Genomic DNA, 25,252 nt, shown 5'->3' on the forward strand with positions numbered 1-25,252 from the left:
GCTCGCTCCTAAACACGTTCATTAGACTGTGGTTTGGTCTGATCGTTTCCAGCTATTATTATTATTAAAATAATATTAGTTATTATTATTATTATTATTATCATTATTATTATTATTGAAATTATTATTATTTAAATTTTTATTATTATTATTATCATAATTATTATTATTATTAAAATTATTATTATTATTATTATTATTATTATTATTATTATTATTATTATTATCATTATGACAGTGCAGCCTGTATGCAAACTGCTTTCGGAGAGTCAAATAAAAAAAGACTCTTAAACGACACCAAAACTTGTAGGATTTAGTTTTATTTTTCATGACTGAAATTGCCACTGAAATTGTACCATGAAATGTTATAGTATTTGCATATCATTATTAAGATAACACTATTATTTTTTATTTATTTACAAATAAACCTTTTTAATCAGTGTTTTTTCTTTATTTTTCTTTATTTTTTTGTTGCTTCAACATTGTATATTGTACAAGACATTAAAATTAAAAACAGAACAAACATGAAATTGTGTAGCCAACAAAAGCATGTTGAATAACCCCCAACTTGAACTCCACTTGAACTCTGAGAAGCACTTATGTGGGCTCTAATCTAAAGTGCTGTCAATCAGAGATTCCTAAAACTGGTCATTTAAAGAAGCTAAGCAGAGGTAGCTCCTGTTCGTTCTTTCCTGGGACGGTCCTTATAAGATCCCGTTTCATCCTAGCGTTTGATGGTCTTGAAGATCGCACTTGAGGATACATTTAAAGATCTTGAGATTTTATTTCATTGACCTACATTTCTTTTAGTAATGATGGACTGCATCTTTTTACCTAACTGAATGTTTCTTGCCATAATATAAATTTGTACAATAGTACTAATACCGCTTTTGACTCTGTACTCACCCTTTCCTCTGTACAAGGCAACTGATGATCAAAAAGCTCATTATCAAATTTAAATGTAGCTCATTTACAATCCAAAACATGAAACACATTTTTGTTTACTACATAATTCTAAGGCAGGTCATCAGGGTCAGCAAAGCAGGGTCAGGACAGCAGGGTCAGCAGGGTCTCCTGGCTTAAACTCTAGCAGAATCTTTGACTTACGTTTTCATATATTTTTGTCTATGAATATGTATTAAATCATTCCCAGTAGTCTATGCATGTGCACTGCATCTTGGAGGGTAACCAAGAGTTTGAGGGTTTGAGTATCTATCCAATTAGATTACAGTCATCAAGCATTTTGAGTCTGGTTCCTCTCAAGGTTTATGCCATCTCGGGGAGTTTTTCCTTGCCACAGTTGCCACCGGCTTGCTCATCAGGGACAAACTTACTTATAAAGGACATATTCAATTTTAATCACCACATTTTCTGTGTAAAGCTGCTTTGAGACAATGTTCATTGTTAAAAGTGTTATACAAATAAAAATCAATTAAATTGAATTGAATTAAATTACAGGGGTACTGCTATAATGCTAGAACTGTGAACACTGGAGGTTGATTTAAATCCGCAGACATTTACAAGGACATTTACATGACAGACAAAAGATGGACATTGTGAGGAAAGGTCAGCCAAAACAGTTCAAAACAGTTCTTAAGCTTTTTCATAAACCATTTATACCTTTGCCCTTTGATTCCTGTTCATTTAAAATCCCCCCAAAAAACTATGCATGTAAAATCTGTGCTCATCTTATGAGGTTAATATTGATGCTTGTGTTAGAGATGATGATGATGATGATGATGTATGTGGGTGGTGCAGCTGTGGTTGAAAAGCAGACTGGTTGAATTGTGTTCATTTGTTTTTCTTGTGCATTCAATTCCGCTGCATGAGATACCTGTCGGTGATGATATACTGCATTTCTGTAAAACAATATATATATCAGAGCTGTGGCGTCATAATGTTGGTATTAAGAGGTGGATTGACTCAAATATCACACCACTGAAAGACTGGGAATGAAATGATTCACCGATTCATCTTGGGAATTGCTCGCTTCATACACTCGACTCTTCAACAAGTTGCAGAACCGACTCAATGAGCCGACTCTTTAGCGAAGGGCGCATGGTTATGAAATACGGCAGCGGGTCCGCCATATTGAAAGGGTCAACGAATTGTTTTTTTTAAATATACAACCTACATTTAAACAGTTATTTTGCACGATCTTTATAAAGTGAGACGCAAGAATACATTGATTCATTCAGAATATTGCTTTCTGTTGTGACTTAATTCGGCCGGCGATTAAAGCTAAAATTATGCACATATCCCATAATGCAGCGTGCTTTCCAGCTTGTGGAAAAATGGCGACGGAAAACACAGGGGGGAGAAATAACAAATTTTTTTAATAATTACTTTTTGCCATAATATCTTTTATAAAACGAGAAACAACGGCAGTAGTCACAGAATGTATTTAATTTCTCAACGAGAAATGTGTAGGTCTCAATAAGTATGGGTTTGAACTTTGACCCTTGTATGACGTTTGCGGATATTCTAGAGAAACGTGGGCGTGACCCAGTGTGTACAGTAAATATGCTTTTATTCCTCCACGTGCATTAAAAGAGAGATGATCCTGGATTATTAGAGACGTTTTGTAGGTACGCAGTGCATCGAGTGTGCATTCAGTGTGTTTGTTTATTTGTTTGTTTGTGTGTAAGTGTAATATACTGTCAGGAACAGGCACGTGCTTGCTTGCTACATTTATTCATCCTTGAATTGCATTGTTGTTAAAGAAATTTGTACTGTTTAATTTTTCTTTTTAGATTGCAGTAGATTCAACTTTGTCACTGTGCAGAGTACAAATACAGAGCCACTGAAATGCAGCTTACCAGAAGTGCATATAGATATGTATATACATAAACCTTCTATAAATAAACATTATGGGAGTGCAAAGGTGCATTATATAATATTTACTACAATAATACTGTATGATGTGCAAATGTGAATATAAACACCAGAAGGTATTTTTTTTTATAAGTGGTCATAAAAAGGAAACATGAGGTAGAATGTTGTAATTTGTGCAACAGTAGGTAGTAATAGTAAGAGGCATCATAGAAAACAATGTACAGTATTGAGACATGTTAATGCACAGTGCAGTCTTTAGGAGAAGTGTTAATTTGACTAAGCTGGATGTAGAGATCATTTATTAGAGTTTAGTAGGCTGAGAGCTTATTGAAATAAACTCTGTAACCAATACAAGTTTTTCTTTCTTTCTTTCCTTTCTTTCTTTTTTTTTTTTCAAATCTAAACCTGACAGCCGTGTTTTCACCCGTTTCATATTCTCTTTACAGTGTCCACGATGTCTATAAAGAGTGTCTTCCCAAAAATAGCCTTAAAGTCTGAAGTGCAGGAATATCTTCACAAAGTCTACACGAACAAAGAGGTAGGTTTTCTAGTCGAATATGTCAGTATTATTTCCACAATTTTGAACGGAGCTGAGTTAAACACATTGTCATCTTGTATTTGTTGTAGAGCTCTTAGCTTTTTTTTTTTGGACTATAATTAATATAAACAGCCTGCAACAATGGGACTACTATCACCCTGAAGAGTTTGACACTCGAGTCTCTAACAGCTGACAACCTCAACATTGATGGAACTGTAATGAATGGACATTAGGTGTTACCTAGATGACATTTACGTTTACGGCATTTGGCGGACGCCCTTATACAGAGCGACTTACAATGATATAATTTATACAACTGAGCAGTTTAGGGGCCTTTCTTAGGGATGCAACAGTGGCTGCTGAGTGGAGCTGGGATTCGATCTCACAACCTTTTCATCAGAAGTCCAACATTCTAATTACTGAGCTACCCCTTTGCTACCAAGGAAGCATACCAAAGAGCTGTTAAAATGGCGGCTCATAATTTTTTGGGGCAAGAACCAGTGCCCAGTTAGCCTTGTTAACTGGTGACATTCCAAAGCCAAGGCCAGAATGAGGATGAAGTGCCGCCAGCTGTCCACTAGAGGGTATTCCAGCTTCGAGGTACAAGTATTTGTGCTTACACTCCCCTGTCCGATCCTATGTGCAGTAATCTACTGGCTGCCCAAATTAAACTTTAAAAAAATAAAATTGAGTTTTCAAAACTTCTGTCAGAGTTTCTAGCAAAGTTTGACAATGTTCTAATTTGTGGTGACTTTAACATTCGTGTTTGCTGCCCCTCTGATAAACCTGCTAATGATTTTAAGGCACTTTTAGACTCATTAGATCTGGCTCAGTCCATTTCCTGTCCCACCCATAGGTTAGGTCACACTCTCGACCTTATTATCTCTCGTGGGGTTATTGTGTCAGCTTGTGAGGTCAAGGATTTTCCCATCTCTGACCATTCTCTTATACGGTTTGAAATTTGTGCTGTTTCGCCTGCACCAACGTCTACTGCCCCTCATCGTCGTCGCATTTTTACCTCATCTACAGTTGATGATTTTGTCGCTGCCTTCTCTGTTTCCGATCTCGCCTCTACTACTGAATTGACATCGCCACTTTGTCTGGACCATTTCCTCGCCTCCTTCCATACCATCTGCTCCCAGATTATGGACTCTGTTGTGCCCTTCAAGGTGAAGTCGACCAATGGTCCATTGGACCCCTGGCTCAATGATACAACTCGGGCCCTTAGGCTCCGGTGTAGACAGGCTGAGCGAAGATAAAAGAAGGATAGGCTGCAGGTGTCGCTGGAGATGTTTAGAGACAGTCTTGCCACCTACCAGAGTGCACTGAAGGAAGCTAAAGGACAGTACCTTTCATCATCAGCAATAGCCACTGCCCTGGAATTTTATTCAGCACTATCAATTCTGTCATAAATCCGATGTCTGTCGTCTTGAATGACGTTTCGTAAAAAAAAAAAACAAACAAACCAAAAAAAAACGCAATGCATTCAGACAACATTTTTTGGACAAGGTTTTGTCTGTTAGGCAAACCATTACACAAATCCCCGCTGTTGCTATTTCTACTCGTGCGGCCCAATGTGTGCTAGAGAACTTTGATGCTGTTACTCTGGTGGACCTCAAGAAAGCTTTCCACGAGTTGAAGCCCACCGCCTGCCCTCTAGACGCTGTTCCTGCCAGGACTTTGAAGGAGGCTGTTGACATCATAGGTCCCATTCTTGTCTCCTTCATAAACAGCTGCTTTAGCGTGGGTACTGTTCCCGCTGCTCTTAAACATGCTATTGTTAGACCGCTGCTCAAGAAACCCAACCTTGATCCCTCTATACTATCTAACTTCCGCCCAATATCCTCCCCAGCTTCAGTCTCACCTTCAACTGCACGGCATTGGTGATACATTTCAGTCCGGTTTCAGGTCGAGACATAGCACTGAATCAGCATTATTGAGGGTCTATAATGACATTCTTGGAGCCTTGGATGGTAAAAGCTCTGTGGTTTTTGGTGTTACTGGACCTTACCGCTGCATTTGACACCGTGGATCATGCCATCCTCATCTCTCGTCTTCAACATGTTGTTGGTCTGCAGGGTGCAGTACTAAATTGGTTCTTATCATACCTTACTAACAGAACTTTTTCAGTAATGCTGGATGATCATTCTTCCTCGGTTGCTCCTCTGTCATCAGGGCCCGGCTTTTCAAAAGGTTTAATCCGGATAAAATTTATCCGGATTTAGTAATCCTTTTTTTTGCGATCCGTGATCACGTAATCCAGTTTACTTCTTGAGCCAGTTTTTCAAAGCAACATCAGATTGGATCAATCTGATCCGGATAGGAACTTTTTAGGATTACCAAATCTGGATAACCAGTGCTCAAACAGGATAGGAAATCACAATGTAGAACTATAGATATGTAAAGAGCAACAAGTAGAATAGCCAGTGTGGGGTCAATATAAATTTATTATTATTTGAAATGAAAACACACACATTTAAAAGAAACTAAACACAAGAAAAACCTCACCCCGTCCTCTTCCAGCAGTCCGCTCATCTGGGACCTACAACACAACACCCTGTACATTGAGGATATTTATAACAAGTTTCAAATATAGATGTATTGAATAAAAAAAAAAAAAAGACTTAATGTCAAATACTCCACAATAATTTTAGACTTCCTCATCTGATGTGGAGAGACCAGCTTGTCTGAACGTAGCCTTAAGGAGGCGGATCTCAAGTCTGTCTTTGGTTTGCTGCAGTTTGGTCAGAGTCAGTTGTTCCTCTGCCAGATGAAGCTGTGCTTCTGCCCTTTCAGTCTCTTTTTGCAGAAGTGCCTTGTAATCATCTTCTTTGTTTGATGAAGGGCGCTTCAAGCCTTTGCTCTGAGATCCTGTGGCAACTACCACTGGCTCAACCAATGAGGATCCAGCTTCTTCCTCAGGAACAGAGCTGAGATTCAATATAAAGACGCTCTCTGGATCAGCCTCAGGAGGAACTGGCAGATTCTCCTCCTCCCCAATCCAAGGCTCGCCATCCCCTACAACACCTTGAATACCATGGAGAGCTTGCGACTTCTCACCTCCAATGATGTCGAGGACCACATCTGTGTAATCTCCCCTCTTAAATGGCTTGTTGCCTGTTTGTGGGTTTTTGGCTTCAGCATGGTCCTTTGTTGCCCTGGCCTTAAGATTCTTCCACCGCAATTTGATTTGGTCTGTGGTCGTCCTCTGGCCAGACCCTATGGCATTCACATTTTTCTTTTTGTTGGTATCCTTAGCAGAATTAAAACTTCCCACTATTGTTCCATAATGGCACCGAACACTCTCTAGTAGTGCATTGGTTTCAGCAGCAGTGAAGTTACAGCTTCTTGAGTCCATGGTTTCGTTGCTTTACTATAGTGAACATTGTTCATCAATTATAGGCCTTGATTCCAATTGCCTCAATTGAACACAAGCCAAAACTAATCAGTTGTAATAGGTGTGTCTGAAAAGACCAACTACACAGCCATATAAAATTCTCAGAGGATTCACAGAGAGACAGTGAAATGGCAGGTGTTGTCCACCGCCACCACCACTTTGCCAGGAGAGGATACCGTCAAAGGGTGTATGTTGAACGTACCAAGCCACTGGAGCAATACACCACTGAGGAGCTGTATGTCTGGTTTCGCTTTGGGAAGGCTGATATAGAGTACCTTGTAAACCTTCTCAGGCCAAAACTTCAACACAGAACCCAAAGGAGTTACGGTCTGTCTGTGGAAGACCAGATCCTCATTGCTCTCCGATTTTATGCATGTGGGACTTTCTATCAGGTTGTTGGTGACTATATAGGGGTGGTGAAATCAGCTGTGTGTGATGTGGTGAGAGATGTGTCAATCGCACTGGCCAGCCTGGTCAATGAATTTGTTTCTTTTCCAAAGGACAACCAGATTGCCCAGGCCACGCGCAACTTTTTTCTTTTGGGGAATATGCCCAATACTATTGGAGCAATCGACTGCACACATGTGCATATACAAGCACCTCGTGAGAATGAATGGGAGTTTATAAACAGAAAGGGGAGGCACAGCATCAATGTCCAACTTGTGTGTGATGCTGACCTCATCATCCTCATGGGTCTGTCCATGATGCACGCATCCTGAGGGAGAGCGCTCTATATAGAGACCTCCAAACCAACCGACCGGATGGCATAATATTAGGAGACAGTGCCTACCCACTCCTACCATGGCTGATGACTCCTTTTCTAACAGCAAATACACCGGCGCAGGCACCCTTCAACACTGCTCATTGCAGAGCAAGATGTGCAATTAAGCATTTAAATGGAGTTCTTAAGAGGCGCTTTGCATGCCTTAACTACCTGAGAGCGGACCCACAGAAAGCATGCAACATAACCCTTGCCTGTATTGTCCTGCACAACATCGCTACTAAGCGCAATGTCCCTCTCTGTGCTGACAATGATGCACCTGAGCCCCTTGGAGACCCTAACCAACCTCCTGCATTCTGCCAGAACGAGCAAACAGGACGTGCAACAAGGGACGCAATAGTTAGACACTATTTCTGATTTGGAATTGTTTTGGATTTCAAAAATCAGTGATTGCCATTCTTTGCAGTTTTGGGGTTATTCTGTAATCATTGCATGCATCACTAATAAATATTCTAAAAACAAAAATATTTTCGATTGTGATGAATATATATATATATGTTTATTGTATATTTATTGTTTTTTGTCAATTTTGACAGCTGTTTGGGGGATTATTGTATGAGGCAAAACTCTTTCTACTTTGCTGTAGGCCTATACTGAAAGGCTGAATACGTTAAAGCCTACCTAATCACTGTAGCCTGACGGATGAACAAATAAAATTAAAACCTTATGAATAAATAGGATATCTTGTAAGATACTGCATGATCCAAATATAGCATTATTTGATACATTTTTAAAGTTTTCATTACATTTTGGGCATGGAATCCCTTCTGATGGGATCAGTTTAATCCAGATTTTTTGGATCAAAGTGATCCAAATCCTACAAAAAAGTTCTGAAAAACCCAAACTAAAGGTTTGATCCGGATTAAAACCAAGATTGGATTACATGATCTAATCCAATTATGTAATCCGTTTTTTCTTTTGAAAAACCTATTTTCAAGATTTGATCCAATCCGTTATCCAAAATCCTAGTGGATTACTTTTGAAAAACCCGGGCCCTGGTGTGCCTCAGGGATCTATTCGTAGTCCTATTCTGTTCTCACTCTATATGCTGCCACTTGGACAACTCATCTCCAATCATAATGTTCAATTTCATTTCTATGCTGACGACCTCCAGATCTATCTTCCTGTGATTCAGAGTAATCGTTCTGCATTGGACCCTCTCCATAGTTGCCTTCAGGATATTAAACAGTGGCTTTCCCAGAACTTCCTTCATTTAAATGAAGAAAAGACTGAGTACATCCTGTTTAGCTCGGACTTACCCAGCAGTTCTCTGAGTTTTGGTCCTCCAGGTGCGTAACCTGGGTGTTATTTTTGACCAAAGTATGCAATTTGATAAGCAGATCAGTGCTCTCTGGTTGTTCCTAAATGCAACTACAAAAAGTTTGGAGGTCATTTGCTGTCCAGGGACCAAAGCTTATAAACAATAAAAGCTTCTTGACTTGACTTTGACACGATGCGTCACTGAGCTGAGTATTTTTAAATAGTAGTTGAAAACTCATTTGTTCAGACAAGCTTTTAACACGTAGCCCTCATTCAACTGCTATTTTATGTTCATTGTGTTTTTAAAATTTATTTTCTTAATTTTTTCTTAATTTTTTCTTAATTACTTTTAATTAAACTTTAAATTTTTATTTTGAATGTTTATTTTTTGCTTTACTGGAAAGCGCCTTGTGCTCCTTTTGGTGGTTGTAATGCGCTTTATAAATAAAGTTTGATTGATTGATTGATTGATGAGGTTCCCCTATTGACTGTGGTTTTCTCTTAAGATTTCTTTTTAATACCACGTTAGGAAGTTTTTCCTGAACACTGTTGTCGCATACTTGCTTATTAGGGATAAACGTATAGGGACTGATTTATAACTTTAAAATTTATATTTTTATTGTGTTTATTTTTGTTGATCTGCTTCGAAACAATATTGTTAAAAGCACGATACAAATAAAATTAAATTTAATGTTTGCTTTTATGGTTTTAATGAAGATGGGTATAAAATAGTCATTACCTTCCTTATACCTGCAGTATTGCATTTTTCAGGGAACAGATTATTTCTAATTTAGTGAATCATTCCACATAGAAGTGTTAAATAAACTTTGTCTACAGCTATTGTAAGGCTGTCGTGTATATACACACTTAAACAGTGGTGGACAGTAACGAAGTAAATGTAATTCGTTACTGTACTTAAGTAGTTTTATTCGCGTGTCTGTACTTTCCGTATGGGGAGACTTTTACTTTAATTTCACTACATTCCAGCTGAATCCAAATTCAAATTATGGATGACAAAAAAGGTCTAAACCCTCAGCAGCCAATTCGGAAAAACGCACGAAAGATAAAGGTGTATATGCGGCTCATATCGTTATGAGGATAGTAAAAGTCTAATGCATTTAATGAAATAGGCTAATAACTGTATATCACAGGTTATTCTGTGTTGCCTGCTATGCTTTTACGCACAGAGCAACACTATTTATTTTAGCTGCATAACATTATAATTTATAGTATGTAGTTTACCGTAATGTGTGTAGCAACAAAACAATTACAGCCAAACTAAACAGCCAAACCTTTAATTGAGGTGATCTCATAAAGGTGATTGTACTGAATAAGTCCTGAGTTCAGTAAGGGGGGGGGTCTCCAGTGCAGCTGAAAAGGCTTATTTAAAAGACATGTAAGGATAAAGATGTTGTATGAATCTTATGGCTACAACGAACTTTATGGTTCCTGGTTCTGAGAGTTTGATCAGTTGTGCACAATGGTGTGCAATAAATGCATTTATAGTGATATTTATACATGAAATGGAGCTCTCAGAAATGTACCCAAATTTGTGAACTTTTCTGGGAATATGTTTTACTCATTCAGTGACGGTAGCTGAAGCAGAGAGAAGCTTTTCAATGCTGAGAGGAGACGTTGGGTCGTAGCATGTGCCACTGCCTCTTGCTACTTGGTACATCTACTTAGTATGAACATACAGTTCAGCGTCAGTTCAACACAAGCAGAACATTTTGGGAGGAATAAACGATAGACGAAACTCCTGTCTCTAACTTGCCACAACACCCGTGACCTTATTTGTTTTTTGTTTGAAAAGGTTTTGGGCTCATGATAATTGATCAGATACCAATCAGTGTTTGACTCGTTAATATCATTCTATTAAGAGATTGGTGTGCTAAGAGTAACATTAGAGTCTTTTCACATAAACTGCTTTGATTAAGCAAAGAGTCTTGTGATGAAAATGATAAGGCATTATAGCCATAATAAATCATAGTATTTTGGATACTTACATTTGAAGGCAAATACTTTTGTACTTTTACTCAAGTTTTAAGGGAGCTCTTTTAATAAAGTTTACTAAGTGTATCTCTGCTTTTATTCAACTACATGCTTTGTGTACTTCGTCCACCACTGTCCACCGTGCATATATATATATATATATATATATATATATATATATATATATATATATATATATATATATATATATATATATATATACATACACACACACACAATTGCATAATCTTATGTGAAGTGTAATGTGTGTAAAGCAGCGATTTGCACTTTTAGTTGTAATAACTGTACATTTCCACAAGGTGGAGGTAAATCCCACTGTTTTTGCAAGGTTGCAACTACACATCAAGGAGGCTTTATTGTCATTCCAACTCTATACAGTGCAGTTCACAGTAAAACAAAACAACGTTTCCCCAGAACCAGGGTGCTACATCAGACAACATAAATTATTAAAAGGAACACAGACCTAAACAGACCTAACAACTAACATTTAGTGCAAAAAACAAACAAATAAAAAAAAACCAAGGAGACATTAGACACAGTAACTGGAAAAAAAAACAGTAAACACAGCGACACTGTAGCGCCAACTTATACGGTACAGAAGGTTGTGCACATGAATTGTCCGTATGTTGACAATTTGATTGATGTTGATGAACATCTTTGTTCCTTTTTTTTTTCTTTCAGCTCGTGTCAGAACTCGGAGAGGAGGAAGCTGAGAAAGTGTTTGATTCGCTGCTGTCCTGTCTGTCTCACCCGCCATCACTTACCTGCCTGAGAGCCAGCACACACACACACACTCTACAGGACATTCAACACAGGCTGGAGCAGCACCTTGCTCAGGTCTGTGTGAGTACGTTTAGCTTTTTCTTTAATGAAATTTGCTCACACGCATTTTAGAAACCAAAGCGCATCACACGTAGAATCTATATGGAAAAATAAGATCGCAGACTTGTGAGGAGGTAACGGTTCTGCGCCGAGAGACGTGTGGGTGCGGGAGAGAAGGCAGCAGCAATATGTGCAGTGAAGTGTGATGTATTTTAAATCTGATTTTCAACCAATTAAGATGTAAACTGCATGTAGACACACAAAGCTACTATAAAATGATTGCAATCATAAAGCATAAAGTAAATCTGAGCAGTATTGCAGTTTTGACTATTTAAGTGGTGCCAAATAGGATTTTCATGATCAGTGATGGAAGAAACATTTAAAACAATCCATATGCATCTCATTCACTGGATCTTACAGGCACTGAGGCCACACGTCTTTTACTGGACATAATGGGCAAGCAGGCTTCACCTTTTTTTGTTTAGTTTTTTATCGGTACTGACAACTCTTTTTAGTCAAGTCAAGAATCTTTTATTGTCATTTCAACTATATATATAGCTGACGCATTACACAGTGAAATGGAATAACGTTCCTCCTGAACCCTGGTGCTACATACAACAACAATCACAGGAAACAGAAAACACAGGGATAAGGACTAGTAAAGTGTCCTCGCCACATAAAGTGCAAAAATGTGCCAAGTGAGTACGAGTCTGTGTTGAGTCCGGGTTGTACAGATCAGTCACACAGTTTTGTGTGTGTGTGTGTGTGTGTGTGTGTGTGTGTGTGTGTGTGTGTGTGTGAGTTTAGTTCAGTTCTGTGTTAAGAAGCCTGATGGCTTGAGGGAAGAATCTGTTACACAGTCTGGATGTGGCGGCCCGAATGCTTCGGAACTGCTTCCCTGATGGCAGACTGAAGCTGACAGTGGTTAAAGCAACGCTTACTGGGCGTGACCAATACAGTGCATCTGGAAAGTTTGCACTGCGCTTCACTTTTTCCACATTTTATGTTCCAGCATTATTCAAAATGGATTAAATTCATTGCATGCCAGAGCACAAACCAAGACATCAAGTCCAAGAACCTGAGCTCCATTTTGAGTGTCATGGCAAAGGCTTTGAATACTTATGTACGTTATCTTTTTGTTTTTATTTTTTATTTAATTTTAATAAGGAATTTAATCAATTTTGAAATAAGGCTGTTACATAACAATGTGGGAAAAAGTGAAGCGCTGTGAATATTTTCCAGGTGCACTGTACTTGGGCCACATCTCTTTTAGAAAATCTGAGAAGGCATAGCTTTGAACAACACAAGATAACACAAGTCCTGTCTTTGACTTGCTAGTATTAATCATTTAATAGACCTTGTTGACAGAAATCCTTTATCAATTTTTTTTCCCCCAGAGGGATGCAGCATTTCTTTAAGAAATTGACTGAGTGATTTTTAGACATTGCTAATGGGACATTAGTGTAAATCTTGTGAACATTAAGTATATCTCTTATCCTGTCTTTTAGCAACAAGTGAGTGATTGTTGTGCTGGCAGATCTTTCACTCCCATTATTTATCACCCACAACTTCCAGACGTGCTGCTGCTGCCAGTCAGAGGACCGAGGTATGTGTGGTCGTTTGGTCGTTTCTTTTTGAAATTTAGACAGATTGTTTCTTCTGACATTTCTTATAGTTAAATTGCATTTTTTTTTTTTTTAGCTTTTTAGCCGCCCCCCCCCCCCCCCCCCCCCACACACACACACACACACACACACACACACACACTAAACATAATTTTTTCTTAGAAATTGCATAGAAAATATCATTCATTAAAAGATTTAGTGTTGAAGGGTGCTTGAATATTTCCCAAACTGTACACCTTTTTATTTGAAATGATATACCGACTCAACAGTGAAGAAGCTATCACTTTCTTGTTTTAATGCTGTTTGAGATCTGTGAAAAACAACTTTCATTTACAATCAAATTTAAAAATAATGTTTCTTAACATAAACTTATAAAGACTTCCCCTTAATCAGCACTGCATTAAAAGCAGGCATGATTTTGTAAAGAAAAACATCCAGAAACCATTGTCTGTAAACACAGCTGACTGTGTCATCACTAAAATGTTAAAGCTTTACCATGCAAAAAATACGCCATATGTGAACATGACCCAGAAACATCGCTGTCTTCTCTGGGCCAAAGATCATTTAAAATGGACTGAGGCCAAGTGGAAAACTGTTCTGTGGTGGTACTGAAATACGTTTCGGATACCATGGAGGCTGTGGAGAGAGACCATTGGGCTCAGTTTAAAAGCCTGCATCTCTGATGGTATGGGATGCATTAGTGCCTTATTCAGGTATATACAGGTTTTCGAGCAACACATGCTTCCATCCAGAATACATCTTTTTTGGGGGAAGGCCCTGCATATTTCAGCAACACGATGCTCAGTCGCATACTGCATTTATTACAACTGCATGACTTTGTAGTTATGAGTCCAGAGTGCTGATGAGAGTTTTCTTTACTGCCTGCAGTCCAGACCTTTCACCATTTTAAAACACAGGGTGTATTATGAAATGAAAAATATGACAAAGAAGACCCAGGCCTGTTATGGGGCTAGATAAATACCTGTATCAGCCACAAATGGGACAATATTCCTCTCCCAAAACTCTGTGTCTATTCCAACTGGTCTCCTCATTTCCTAGACATACTATGTCTACACAGTGGAAATCTGGCCTTGTCCTAACTTTTTTGAGATGTGTTGCACCCATGAAATTTAAAGTTACACTTTTTTTTCCTGAAAATGGTACAATTCCTCAGTTTAAACTTTTGATAGAAAGACCTTCTCCTTCTTCCTCTTCTTCTTCTTTCGGCTGCTTCAATTAGGGGTCGCCACAGCGGATAATCTGTCTCCATACCCCCACATCATCTGTCTTCCCTCACCACATCCATAAACGTCCTCTTTGGTCTTCCTCTTTTCCACCTTCCTGGTGGCTCCATCCTCAGCATTTTCCTACAGATTTCCCCCATGTTCCTACTCTGCACATGTTCAAACATTCTCAATCAGGCCTCTCTTACTTTGTCCCCAAAATGTCCTACAATCGCTGTCCCTCTAATAAACTCATTTCTAATCTTGTCCATCGTCGTCACTCCCAACGAAAACCTCAACATCTTCAGCTCTGCCACCTCCATCTCCACCTCCTGTCTTTTACTCAATGCCACTGTCTCTAAACCATACAACATCGCAGGTCTCACCACAGTCCCTAATGGCTGTTAACATTATTTTTTAACTTTTTGAATTTGGTTGTAAGTTCAGTTGAAGTTTGTAGGGTAAATATAGTAGCAAAACTTTTTACGTGTGTGTGTGTGTGTGTGTGTGTGTGTGTGTATGTGTGTGTGAGAAGCTGCTTTTCTATAGCATAAATGTTTTATTAAAGTGTAGCTCTGTGGTGTGTTATAGAGATGTAAGAATTCTGGACATGAAAGTGGTGGTCGGTGCACAGTGTGGCAGTGCAGTACTGAGAGGAGCTCATGTCTTTGCTCCAGGTGTCCTCAGTGCACCAAAGTGTAAGTATGTACACACACACACACACACACACACACACACACACACACACACACACACACACACACACACACACACTTCTTGCTTGTTTAGTATAATATAGTGCATCAAAAAGCAAAAAGCGTTTCCATTTTTTCATTCACTTAGCAGCTGTGTGTGCGTGTGTGTGTGTGTGTGTGTGTGTGTGTGTGTGTGTGTGTATGTGTGTGTGATTTCCTGCATGTCTCAGTTATGAAAGCCGGTGACATAGTGTCAGTGTTCTCGGACGTGGAGGGCAGGTGCACAAGAGGAACTAAAGATTTCCAGGGAAATAAAGTCTTCCTGGGGAATGGTGTTTGTGTGATGAACCGATCTGATATATTTTGTGCGGAAGGTCCAGTAAGGTACGACTGCACAACTTCAAAATAAGAACGAAGCAAAACAAAATGGTCAACCAAAATCTGATTTGCGATACCTTATTTTTTTTATATTTCTTTTTTTGTTTCCTTTCCTTATGTCCAATTCGCTTTTTGTTTCTTTTTTCTTTGTCTTGTTTGTAGAGGCGTGGCCATTAAAATGGATGATGCTCTTTACCAAAGTCCATCCTTTGATGGTGTGTTGCCAAACGAAGTGTTCCTGCAGGTGTGACTTGTCATGTTCTGAAGGACAATTTTTACAGGAAGTAATAATCTGTCTATGTAATAATAAATAGTGTGTTTGTGTGTGTGTATACAGAACCTCCCATCCGTTGTGGTGGGACATGTTTTAGGACCTCGTCCCGGTGAGAGGATTTTGGACATGTGTGCAGCTCCTGGAGGGAAGACAACTCACATAGCTGCTCTCATGGCTAATCAGGCCAGTGTCACTGTGTTTATATCCCTCAGTATTAGTTAACAGACATCAGTATATCTTGGGCAGTTCGTTACCAATACTTGAACAGGGGTTAATCCCAGTCATTTAGCCTAGGACTGTGGTGAGATCTGCGATGTTGTATGGTTTAGAGACAGTGGGATTAAGTAAAAGACAGGAGGTGGAGCTGGAGGTAGCAGAGCTGAAGATGTTGAGGTTTTTGTTGGGAGTGATGAGGATGGACAGGATTAGAAATGAGTTTATTATAGGGACAGCGCATGTAGGACATTTTGGGGACAAAGTGAGAGAGGCCCAATTGAGATGGTTTGGAAATATGCAGAGGAAGGACATAGGGTATATCAGTAGGAGAATGCTGAGGATGGAGCCACCAGGAAGGAGGAAAAGAGGAAGACTAAAGAGGAGGTTTATGGATGTGGTGAGGGAAGACATGCGGGAAGTTGGTTTGAAAGAGGCAGACGTGGAGGACAGAGGGGTATGGAGACAAATAATCCGCTGTGGCGACCCCTAATGGAAGCAGCTAAAAGAAGAAGAAGCCCAGTCATCTAACCATCACTTTGGCCCTTGTAAAAGTTTCCTTACACTTTTTTCATACATTAAGTTCGAGACCCGACTGTTCATTTGCTGTGTAATATATCCCTCATATATGGCACACGCACATATATTACTTACATGTGCCATTGTATCCAGATAATACATTTTATTTACTTCACCTGTCAGTGATTTCATGTCTGATAGATAATTTTATGATAGATAGATAGATAGATAGATAGATAGATAGATAGATAGATAGATAGATAGATAGATAGATAGATAGATAGATAGATAGATAGATAGATTCTTACACAATGTGTGTTCTCATCTTTATAACGCCACATAATTTTGCCTTTAAACTCTGACTGGCAGCTGGGCTGTGGGGCTGTCGCTAATGTAAACACGACAGATGACTCAGAATCATGCGCTTGTACAGAGGGTGATAAACTAAAAGGTGCGCTGAGAAACAAAGTGCTTCGGCTGCCACCGAGGATGGCTGCTGTTACAGCTTTCAGCTTTCCAGGGCCCATCGTCGTAGATCACAGCATTCATACAGTGTCAGATCCATGTACACAGATCTATTGTGTATTGGGTACAGAAAAACTCGAAAACAATGGCAGCAAGTGAGTAATGCTTTAATCATGCAGTTTGCACACCAGAGGCTATCACATTGTTGGTTAGTAGGTTTGTTGAGAATTAAACAAAGGAGTGAATTAAACAACAGTCAGCTTCATCTGTATGTGCTAATCATACAGATGATTGTGTTTTTGACAGGGAGTGGTCGTGGCTCTGGACAAGATCAAATCCAAAGTGGAGAAGATCAGAGAGAATGCTGACGCTCTGCGGCTGCACTGCATTAAAGCGCACTGTTACAACAGCATACAGGCCGTCTGCCCTGACCTTACCCATGACTGTAGTGCAGGTACTGACCACATCACCTTCATTTTTTGTTAACCGCTCCTATTCCTTTTCATAATTTTCCAGCACATTGTGCAGTGTTATATTTTTTAAGAATTGCATTCATTTATGAATTACATATTTCCAACATAAACAATACATATATATTGAGACCAGTTGCCGAAGCTTTGGGAGAGAAATGTTGTCCATATGTGTCTGATGCAGGGGGTTTTCTGCTCAACAGTTCTGGGTGTCCTTTGTTGTATTTTTTATTACTTAATGCACCAAATGTTTTCAAATGGTGAAAGGTTTAGATTGCTTGCATGCCAACTTAGCACCCGGACCCTTTTACCAGGAAGTCATGCTATTGTAATGGATGGATTGCACTCAAATATGTCTAAGATACACTATTTATACCCGTTTATATTACTGACCTGTTTCAATTAACTGTGAGTACCTTTTTTACCCAAGCCGTTTTTTTACCCTTAAAACTTTATATTTTTCTCAGTTCAAACATTTGATATGTTTTCTATGTTTGATTGTAAATGAAATATGGGTTTATAAGATTTGCTAATCTGTTTTTATTCACATTTTAGACAGTGACTCAGGTATTTTGGAATTGGGGTTGTATACAGCTTCTCAATCAGCCTTATTACCACAAAAAAGGAGTAAATTGGCATTTTCCTGAGAAACTAAAACATTCCCAAAAGCTCCCTAGTGGTGGAAAACTAAGATCCGAGGACACTTGAATGTGTAGCATGAATGTGACTATTGCAGCTGGCATTACTCTTTTAAGAGCTGCTCTTTTATAGAAAATTAAAAGTATGAACTTTTCTGACTAAACAGATTTTATAATCATGATGTTTATGCAGTTGTATCAGCTGTAAGGCAGATAAATTTATAAAGCCTTTAATGCTCAATCCTGATTTTTCTTTATATGTATCATATTTGTACGTCAGCAGACGCTCCTCCATTCCCAGAAGAGAGTTTTGATCGGATTTTATTAGATGCTCCGTGCAGTGGGCTGGGACAGAGACCTAACATGGCGATCAACTACAGTCTCAAGGAAGTGTGCTCATACCAGCCTTTACAGAGAAAGCTCTTCCGCACGGTAAGGGCGCACGTACACAGAGAAGTGTTTATCCACAAAGCAGGAACTTAATGGAACTTTTTACTCAAGAGACATTCTCACAGTAATGCCTATAGTCATTTCCTACACATGACAAATATTTATCACAAATTAACATTTTTTTTTACTTTTGGTTTATGTTTCATTTAGCGTATTATTTTCATTAGCATTTTAGAATTGACTATAGGTACAGGCTGATATTTTGAGGCATCCCTGATATTTTGAGCTGCACCTGTTGGTATTAGCTTCATGACCAGTGGAAAAAATAGTACAAAAACAAAACAAAAATGCACATATACATACACACAAAAACTCCCTTTTGTGTGACATGCATTAATTACCAGTAGATGGTGCAGTTTTCTTACTCGTCTATGCCAAGTTTGTCCCTGTAGGATATTTTGTTAAACCAGGCTTGCGAATGTTCTTCCTGAAGCCCTTTTCCTACACACATAAATTGTGCAGTAAATGTTATAACATAGTGTAGCATCTGGGCTGTAAAAGTAGTAAGTGGTATAAGTCTAATTTGAGTATAATTCTGAATGTGTATTAGAATGTAGTATCTTTATTGTATATCTCTCTCTGTGTGTGTGTGTGTGTGTGTGTGTGTGTGTGTGTGTGTGTGTGTGTGTGTGTGTGTGTGTGTGTGTGTGTGTGTGTGCATTGCAGGCTGTGCAACTCATGAAAAAGGGAGGTGTGTTAGTGTACAGTACCTGCACTGTAACACTTGCTGAGAATGAAGAGCAGGTGGCCTGGGCATTGAAAACGTTCCCATGTTTAACTCTGGAGCCACAGGTAAGAGTATGAGCTCAGACAACTCATTGTAACCACCCAAAAATTGGATTAAATCAAATATGACAATACAGTACTGTAGAATATTTGATGGCCGTACAAAAAAAAAAAAATACGATACTCATGGTCTTTAAGGCAACTGTAAAGGAAAGAAAGTTGTCCTAGACTTGGATGGGTGGATGGATAGATGGATGGATGGATGGATACAACTTTGTCAATGCAAAGTACAGGTAAACAGGAACCAAATGCAGTTTGGCATCTACCAGTAGCGCAAAAAGTAGCAATTGTGCAAATAGTGCAGATAAATATGTAGCACATGTACATAGAGTTTCTTTTACATTTATTTGCCCTTATCTGATTAGTGTAATGATGACATTGCTTTTTTAAAAGAAATACAAATGCTGATGACAAAAATCAAGACAGTTGGACAGAGAAGTAGACATTTATGTTCCACTTCAGGTCAGATTTTCTCAATGTGAAGCCCAACTATGATTATATTTAAGCAATTTACAAGAGAATAAATATTCGATGGATCCTATTTTTAGACTTGAAAAGAATATGGTTTTATCTGGATAATTCTCAACAAAGCACATACTTGTTATACCACTGCTGCATTAACTATTATCCATGTGAATAATGTGCCAGGATCCAGCATTTTGAATGAAGCATGATTTGATAGTATATCTACATTGATAAAATGCTCTATACATTTTTCCTACATAAAATAAAATGAATGGAGGATGAACAAAAACTTTTTGTTCATCCTCCATCTCCCTTGAGCCTTCACTGTCAAGTCAAGACAAGTTTCTTTCTAAAGAGCCTTTCTCAATGGACATTGTCTCAAAGCAGCTTTACAGAAGGTGAATGATGTGCATTTATCCCTGATGAGCAGCCTGGGCGACTGCAAGGAAAAACTCCCTTAGATGTTATAAACCTTCAGAGGACCCAGACTCAAAAGGAAACAATCCTCATTTGGGTGATATCAAGAGTGTGATTATAAATCTTTAAAACAATATAAAAAAACTAAAGAGTGAGAACTAACATGAGTCCTGGTATGTAAGATTATGTGTAATGTCCTTTCTACAGTCTTATACAGTCATTTGAGGTTATGGAACCAGGAGCTACTGAGCAACTCATAAAACAGCTGAACATTTGAGATTATCATAGATACAACACCAGCTTCTCCATGCCAGAGCCTTTAAACACTCAAAGAGGTCCAATGTCCAAACTTCAGTGGAATCCAAATGGCGCTGGTACGTCGCTAGATGGTTTGGGATGTTTGCGGGGTCGGCATCTACTTCTTTAAAGGTCCATAATCTTCAGGTGGGACACGACTGGAGCTGGCGCAATCTCAGAATGGCTTGGAATGGGCAGAAACACACAAGCAGTGGAGAGAAATTAGCATAGCTGCTTGATCAGATGTACTGGAGCACAAGGTTATGATGTGAAGTGTGTGATGTGTAGGCCTTGCTAAAAAAGATAAGCTTTTAATCTGCATTTAAACTGGGAGAGTGTGACTGAGTCCTGAACATTGCCAAGAAGACTATTCCAAAGTTTAGGAGTTAAATGTGAGAATGCTTTACTGCCTTTAGTGGACTTGGCTATTCTAGAACCTACTAGAAGTCCAGAGTTTGGAAATCTCAAGGAGCATGATGGATTGTAGCCTATTAGAAGACTGGAAAGATACATGGGAGCTAAACCATTCAGGGCTTTGTAGGTAAGTAGCAGTAGTTCGTAGTTGATCCGAAACTTGACAGGTAGCCAGTGTAGGGATGATAGGATTGGGGTTACTATATGGTCATATTTTCTCGACCTTGTGAGAACTTTGGACTAACTGTAGCTTGTTAATAAATGATGCAGGACAACCACCTAGTAATGCATTACAATAGTCCAGTCTGGAGGTCATGAATGCAGGGACGAGCTTCTCTGCATCAGATATAGACATGTTTCTTAGCTTAGCAATATTTCTAAGGTGGAAGAAGGCTGTTTTTGTAATATAGGTGATATGAATTTTAAAAGATAAGTTGCTGTCGAACTAGTAGTTACAGAACATCCTTCTATATGCAAGTTGAAATGCCGGAGCTTCTGTATACTGTTTTTTTGGCTGATGAGCAGAATATCCCTATTATCAGAATTTAATAATAGAAAGTTACGTGTCATCCAATATTTTTATTCTTAACACTCAGTTACCCAAGCCAATTGAGGTGTTTTATCTGGTTTTGATGAGAAATATAGCTGGGTATCACCAGCTCAACAGTGGAAGCTAATCCCATGCCTTTTAATAATATTTTCCAAAGGAAGCATGTATATTGTGAAAAGCAGGGGACCCAGAACTAAACCTTGTGGCACCCCATCATTTACTTGCATTAACCTGGATAGTTCTCAATTTAATTCTACAAAATGGTAATGATCAAACCAGGTAGGATTTAAACCTGCTTAAAGTCTGTCCCTAAATGCTGATGTAATTCTGTAAGTGATCCAGGAGAAGGTCATGATCTAAAGTGTCAAATGCAGCACCAAGACCTAGGAAAACTAATAGAGAGATGTAGCGTAGGTCTGAAGCTATAAACAGGTCATTTGTGATTGTAACTAGAGCAGTTTCTGTGCTATGATGGGGCCTAAAACCTGACTGAAACTCTTCAAAGATATTGTTTTCTTGTAGGAAGGAGCATAACTGGGCAGAAACAATCTTTTCTAAAATCTTCGACATAAACGCTAAATACCCAGGAAAACCATAATGAACATAAACGCGTAGAAAACCCAGGGTCATTTTACGAGGTTAATATTTATGCTTCTGCCAGAAAGGAAAATTGTTAAATTATGTTTCTTGCTTTAGTAATAGCATTCATTTTCACCTGTATGAGATACCTGCTTGTGAGGCTGCGTTTCTGTATAATATTGATGGTTTCTATATCCGTGGCATCATAATATGATGGTGTTAAATGGTGAACTGATTCGGGTAGGACACCAATGCACGGCCCACCACTGGTGTATATGTAATTATATATACAGTATCTCACAAGGAACAATACTATAGAATTGAACCGTGGATATTTTTTGGTCAATGTACAGCATGTATTGCAGTACAGATTTACTGTCCTCTGAAAATAACTCGACATACAGCCATAAATAGCTGGCAACAAATGTGATTACACCCTAAGTGATAACAGCTGTACGTCATGTAGCCATGCAAAGCCACATTCATCGTTTTCATGTTTTGTCTGCTTGACAGAAACATACTAATTTGTTTACCTTGTATTAGAGCAGTTAAAATGTGGTGCTTTGAGTACAATTCTCTCATCCTGACCACTGGATGTGTAACATGGAAACTCATGGCAGTTTTTTAACATAATAATGAATTGCCAAGATGACAACTGCCTTATTGAGGACTCTGAAGGAGAAGGTGATGGAGTGGCCAATTATGTCTCCAGACCTGAAACCTATTGAGCACCTGTGGGCCATCCTTAATCGGAAGGAGGAGAAGTGCCATGTCCAACAGCTCCGTGATGTCATTATGGAGGAGGAAAAGAGGATCCCAGCAACAACCTGTGCAGCTCTGGTAAATTCCAAGGCCAGGAGGGTTAAGGCAGTACTGGATAACAATGGTGCTCACACAAAATAATGACAGTTTGGACACAGTGTTGTTTGACATGTTCACTCAGGGTGTACTCACTTTTGTTGACAGCTTTTTTGACAATAATTGCTGTATGTTGAGTTACATTGACTATAATATATCCAAGTTTCATTTCTATAGTATTGTACCTTGAGAAGATACACTAAAATGGTTGCTGAAATGTGAGGGGTGTACTCACTTTTGTGAGATACTTTATATAGAATGATCAACCAGCATGAAATGATTTATAATGTTCAGTGCAAAAAACAGTGTATTACATTTTCATTTCATTTGATGCTGGTTGATCATTCTATATAAAGTATCTTACAAAAGTGAGTACACACATTTATAGTTTTTTTTTTTTTTTTTTATCAATTTATAAAAAGGAAGGCAGATGAACAGAATTAAAATCCAAATCAAATCAATATTTGGTGTCAACACCCTTTGCCTGCAAAACAGCATAAATTCTTCTAGGTTTATTTGCACAGTTTTTGAAGGAAATCCACAGATCTGTGAATGTATGCTGCCTCATATTCTTTTGTCTCAAGTAATCTCAGACAGACTCGACACACACACTATGGACAAAAGTATCGGGACACCTACATTTTCCACCCAAAGAAATTGATTGAGTACTAGTTTATACCAGTCACAGTTTTACTTTTTGACCATATATTGTACAGTTAAAGAAGGGGATTATTATTAATCTTTCTTTCCAGTTTCATCCAGATGATGGTTTCCCTTTTGAGTCTGGTTCCACTCGAGGTTTCTCCTTCTTATATCATCCTAATGAGTTTTACTTGCCATCGTCACTTCTGGATCGCCCATGAGGGACAAACTTAGTAATTTGAAATCTATATTCGTGATATACAGTGATGTAAAAAAGTGTTTCCCCCTTCCTGATTTCTTTTTTTTTTTTTTTTTGCATGTTTGTCACACTTTAATGTTTCAGAACATCAAAGATAACACAAGTGAACACAACATGCAGTTTTTAAATGAAGGTTTTTATTATTGAGGGAAAACAAAATCCAAAACTACGTGGCCCTGTGTGGAAAAAGTGTTTGCCCCCTAAAATTAACTGGTTGGGCCGGCCCTTAGCAGCAACAACTGCAATCAAGCATTTGCGATAACTTGCACTGAGTCCGTTTTAGCGCTGTGGAGGAATTTTGGTCCAATCAACTATGCAGAATTGTTGTTATACAGCCACATTGAAGGGTTTTCGAGCATGAACCGCCTTTTTAAGGTCATGCCACAGCATCGCAATAGGATTCAGGTCAGGACTTTTTCACACCACTGTATTTATATATATATATGTAAAGCTGTTTTGTGACATTGTCTATTGTTAAATGTGCTATACAAATGAAATAAAATGTAACACATTAAAGTTTAATTGTGCTTAATACGGCAGTAAAAATACTTTAAAGCTAATTTCTGGGTTAAAGAAAAAAAGATTTGACCTTAGATTTATTTGTTGTTGTAAATTGCCAATCCAATGTAGTGTTCTAACATGGTTGCATAAAATCATATTGCCTCTTGATCGATATTGATCACCCACTATCTTTTTTTTTTTTCCTTCCATTTTTCAGGAGCCACACCTTGGATCCCAAGGCATGCCCGGAGCTGAATTATCACTTGACCAGCTGAGGCTGCTGCAGAGGTTCCGCCCAGAATTCTCATGGCACGGGGCTACTGACATCCACAACCCTGAAGACCTCCTACTAAAAGCCAACACAGACACTATCGGCTTTTTCATAGCAAAATTCATCAAGAGATAACGCACGTTCTCTCTTAACACGTGTTCATGGAGCAGCTCAAAGAGGCAGAAGGAAAGAAGTGCCTGGGGAGGGAGGGGTGAACGGGCGGCATGAATGGAGAGAAGAGAAGGGGTGGTGCCATGCGTTGTTCTGCTTCCGTTGGCATGACAACAGTGACGCAACGGCTGCTATGGTGATCGTTGGTTTTGCGTGACCGTTGGACTGTGACCAGGAAGCAGCATGCAGCCAGAGGACACGATGCTGTTGACAGTTTGTCCCTCACTCTCACACACAGAGCAAAGTGACCAGCAGCTGAATTAGTTAATCAACAGATGCACTGTACTATTTTCTTTTATAGTACTTTATAATTTTTTTTATTGCTAAATGAATAAATGTTCAAAAATTTTGTTCAGAGATTTTTCAATACAGTTATTTAAAATAATCGGATGTGTAGGTCTGACACTATTCCACTGATCAAGGCGTCAGAGAATAAAGAAGAATCT

At 38.7% G+C, this 25,252-nt stretch overlaps 1 protein-coding gene and 1 pseudogene across 10 annotated transcripts; both read left to right on the forward strand.

Annotated features, from left to right (window-relative positions):
* Positions 1-2,058: 2,058 nt before the first annotated feature.
* nsun6 (NOP2/Sun RNA methyltransferase 6) lies at positions 2,059-25,161 on the forward strand. 9 transcript variants are annotated; one of them, XM_083542028.1, is made up of 12 exons: positions 2,059-2,167; positions 3,282-3,373; positions 11,506-11,667; positions 13,155-13,252; positions 15,086-15,192; positions 15,420-15,573; positions 15,730-15,811; positions 15,905-16,028; positions 17,349-17,492; positions 18,430-18,578; positions 19,263-19,388; positions 24,582-25,161. In XM_083542028.1, coding segments are annotated over exons 1-12 (1,428 nt in total). In that variant the 5' UTR covers positions 2,059-2,166; the 3' UTR covers positions 24,771-25,161. The 9 variants fall into 9 exon arrangements, with proteins under 9 accessions (XP_083398154.1, XP_083398153.1, XP_083398155.1 ...); XM_083542027.1 differs by having other exon boundaries at positions 2,060-2,167; positions 18,427-18,578; XM_083542029.1 differs by having other exon boundaries at positions 2,062-2,167; positions 11,506-11,661; positions 18,427-18,578.
* On the forward strand, positions 6,880-7,975 carry LOC310727008 (putative nuclease HARBI1; annotated as a pseudogene). Its single transcript has one exon. The product of its transcript is annotated as a putative nuclease HARBI1 (transcript).
* Positions 25,162-25,252: the final 91 nt, after the last annotated feature.

The sequence above is a fragment of the Silurus aristotelis genome (assembly GCF_946808225.1).
Source record: "Silurus aristotelis genome assembly, chromosome: 5".
Lineage (NCBI taxonomy): Eukaryota > Metazoa > Chordata > Actinopteri > Siluriformes > Siluridae > Silurus > Silurus aristotelis.

Coding starts and splice junctions, on each gene's coding strand:
- nsun6 (XM_083542027.1), top strand. Junction 15,193..15,419: donor TGTCCTCAGTGCACCAAAGT/GTAAGTATGTAC, acceptor TGCATGTCTCAG/TTATGAAAGCCGGTGACATA. Junction 18,579..19,262: donor AGAGAAAGCTCTTCCGCACG/GTAAGGGCGCAC, acceptor TGTGCATTGCAG/GCTGTGCAACTCATGAAAAA.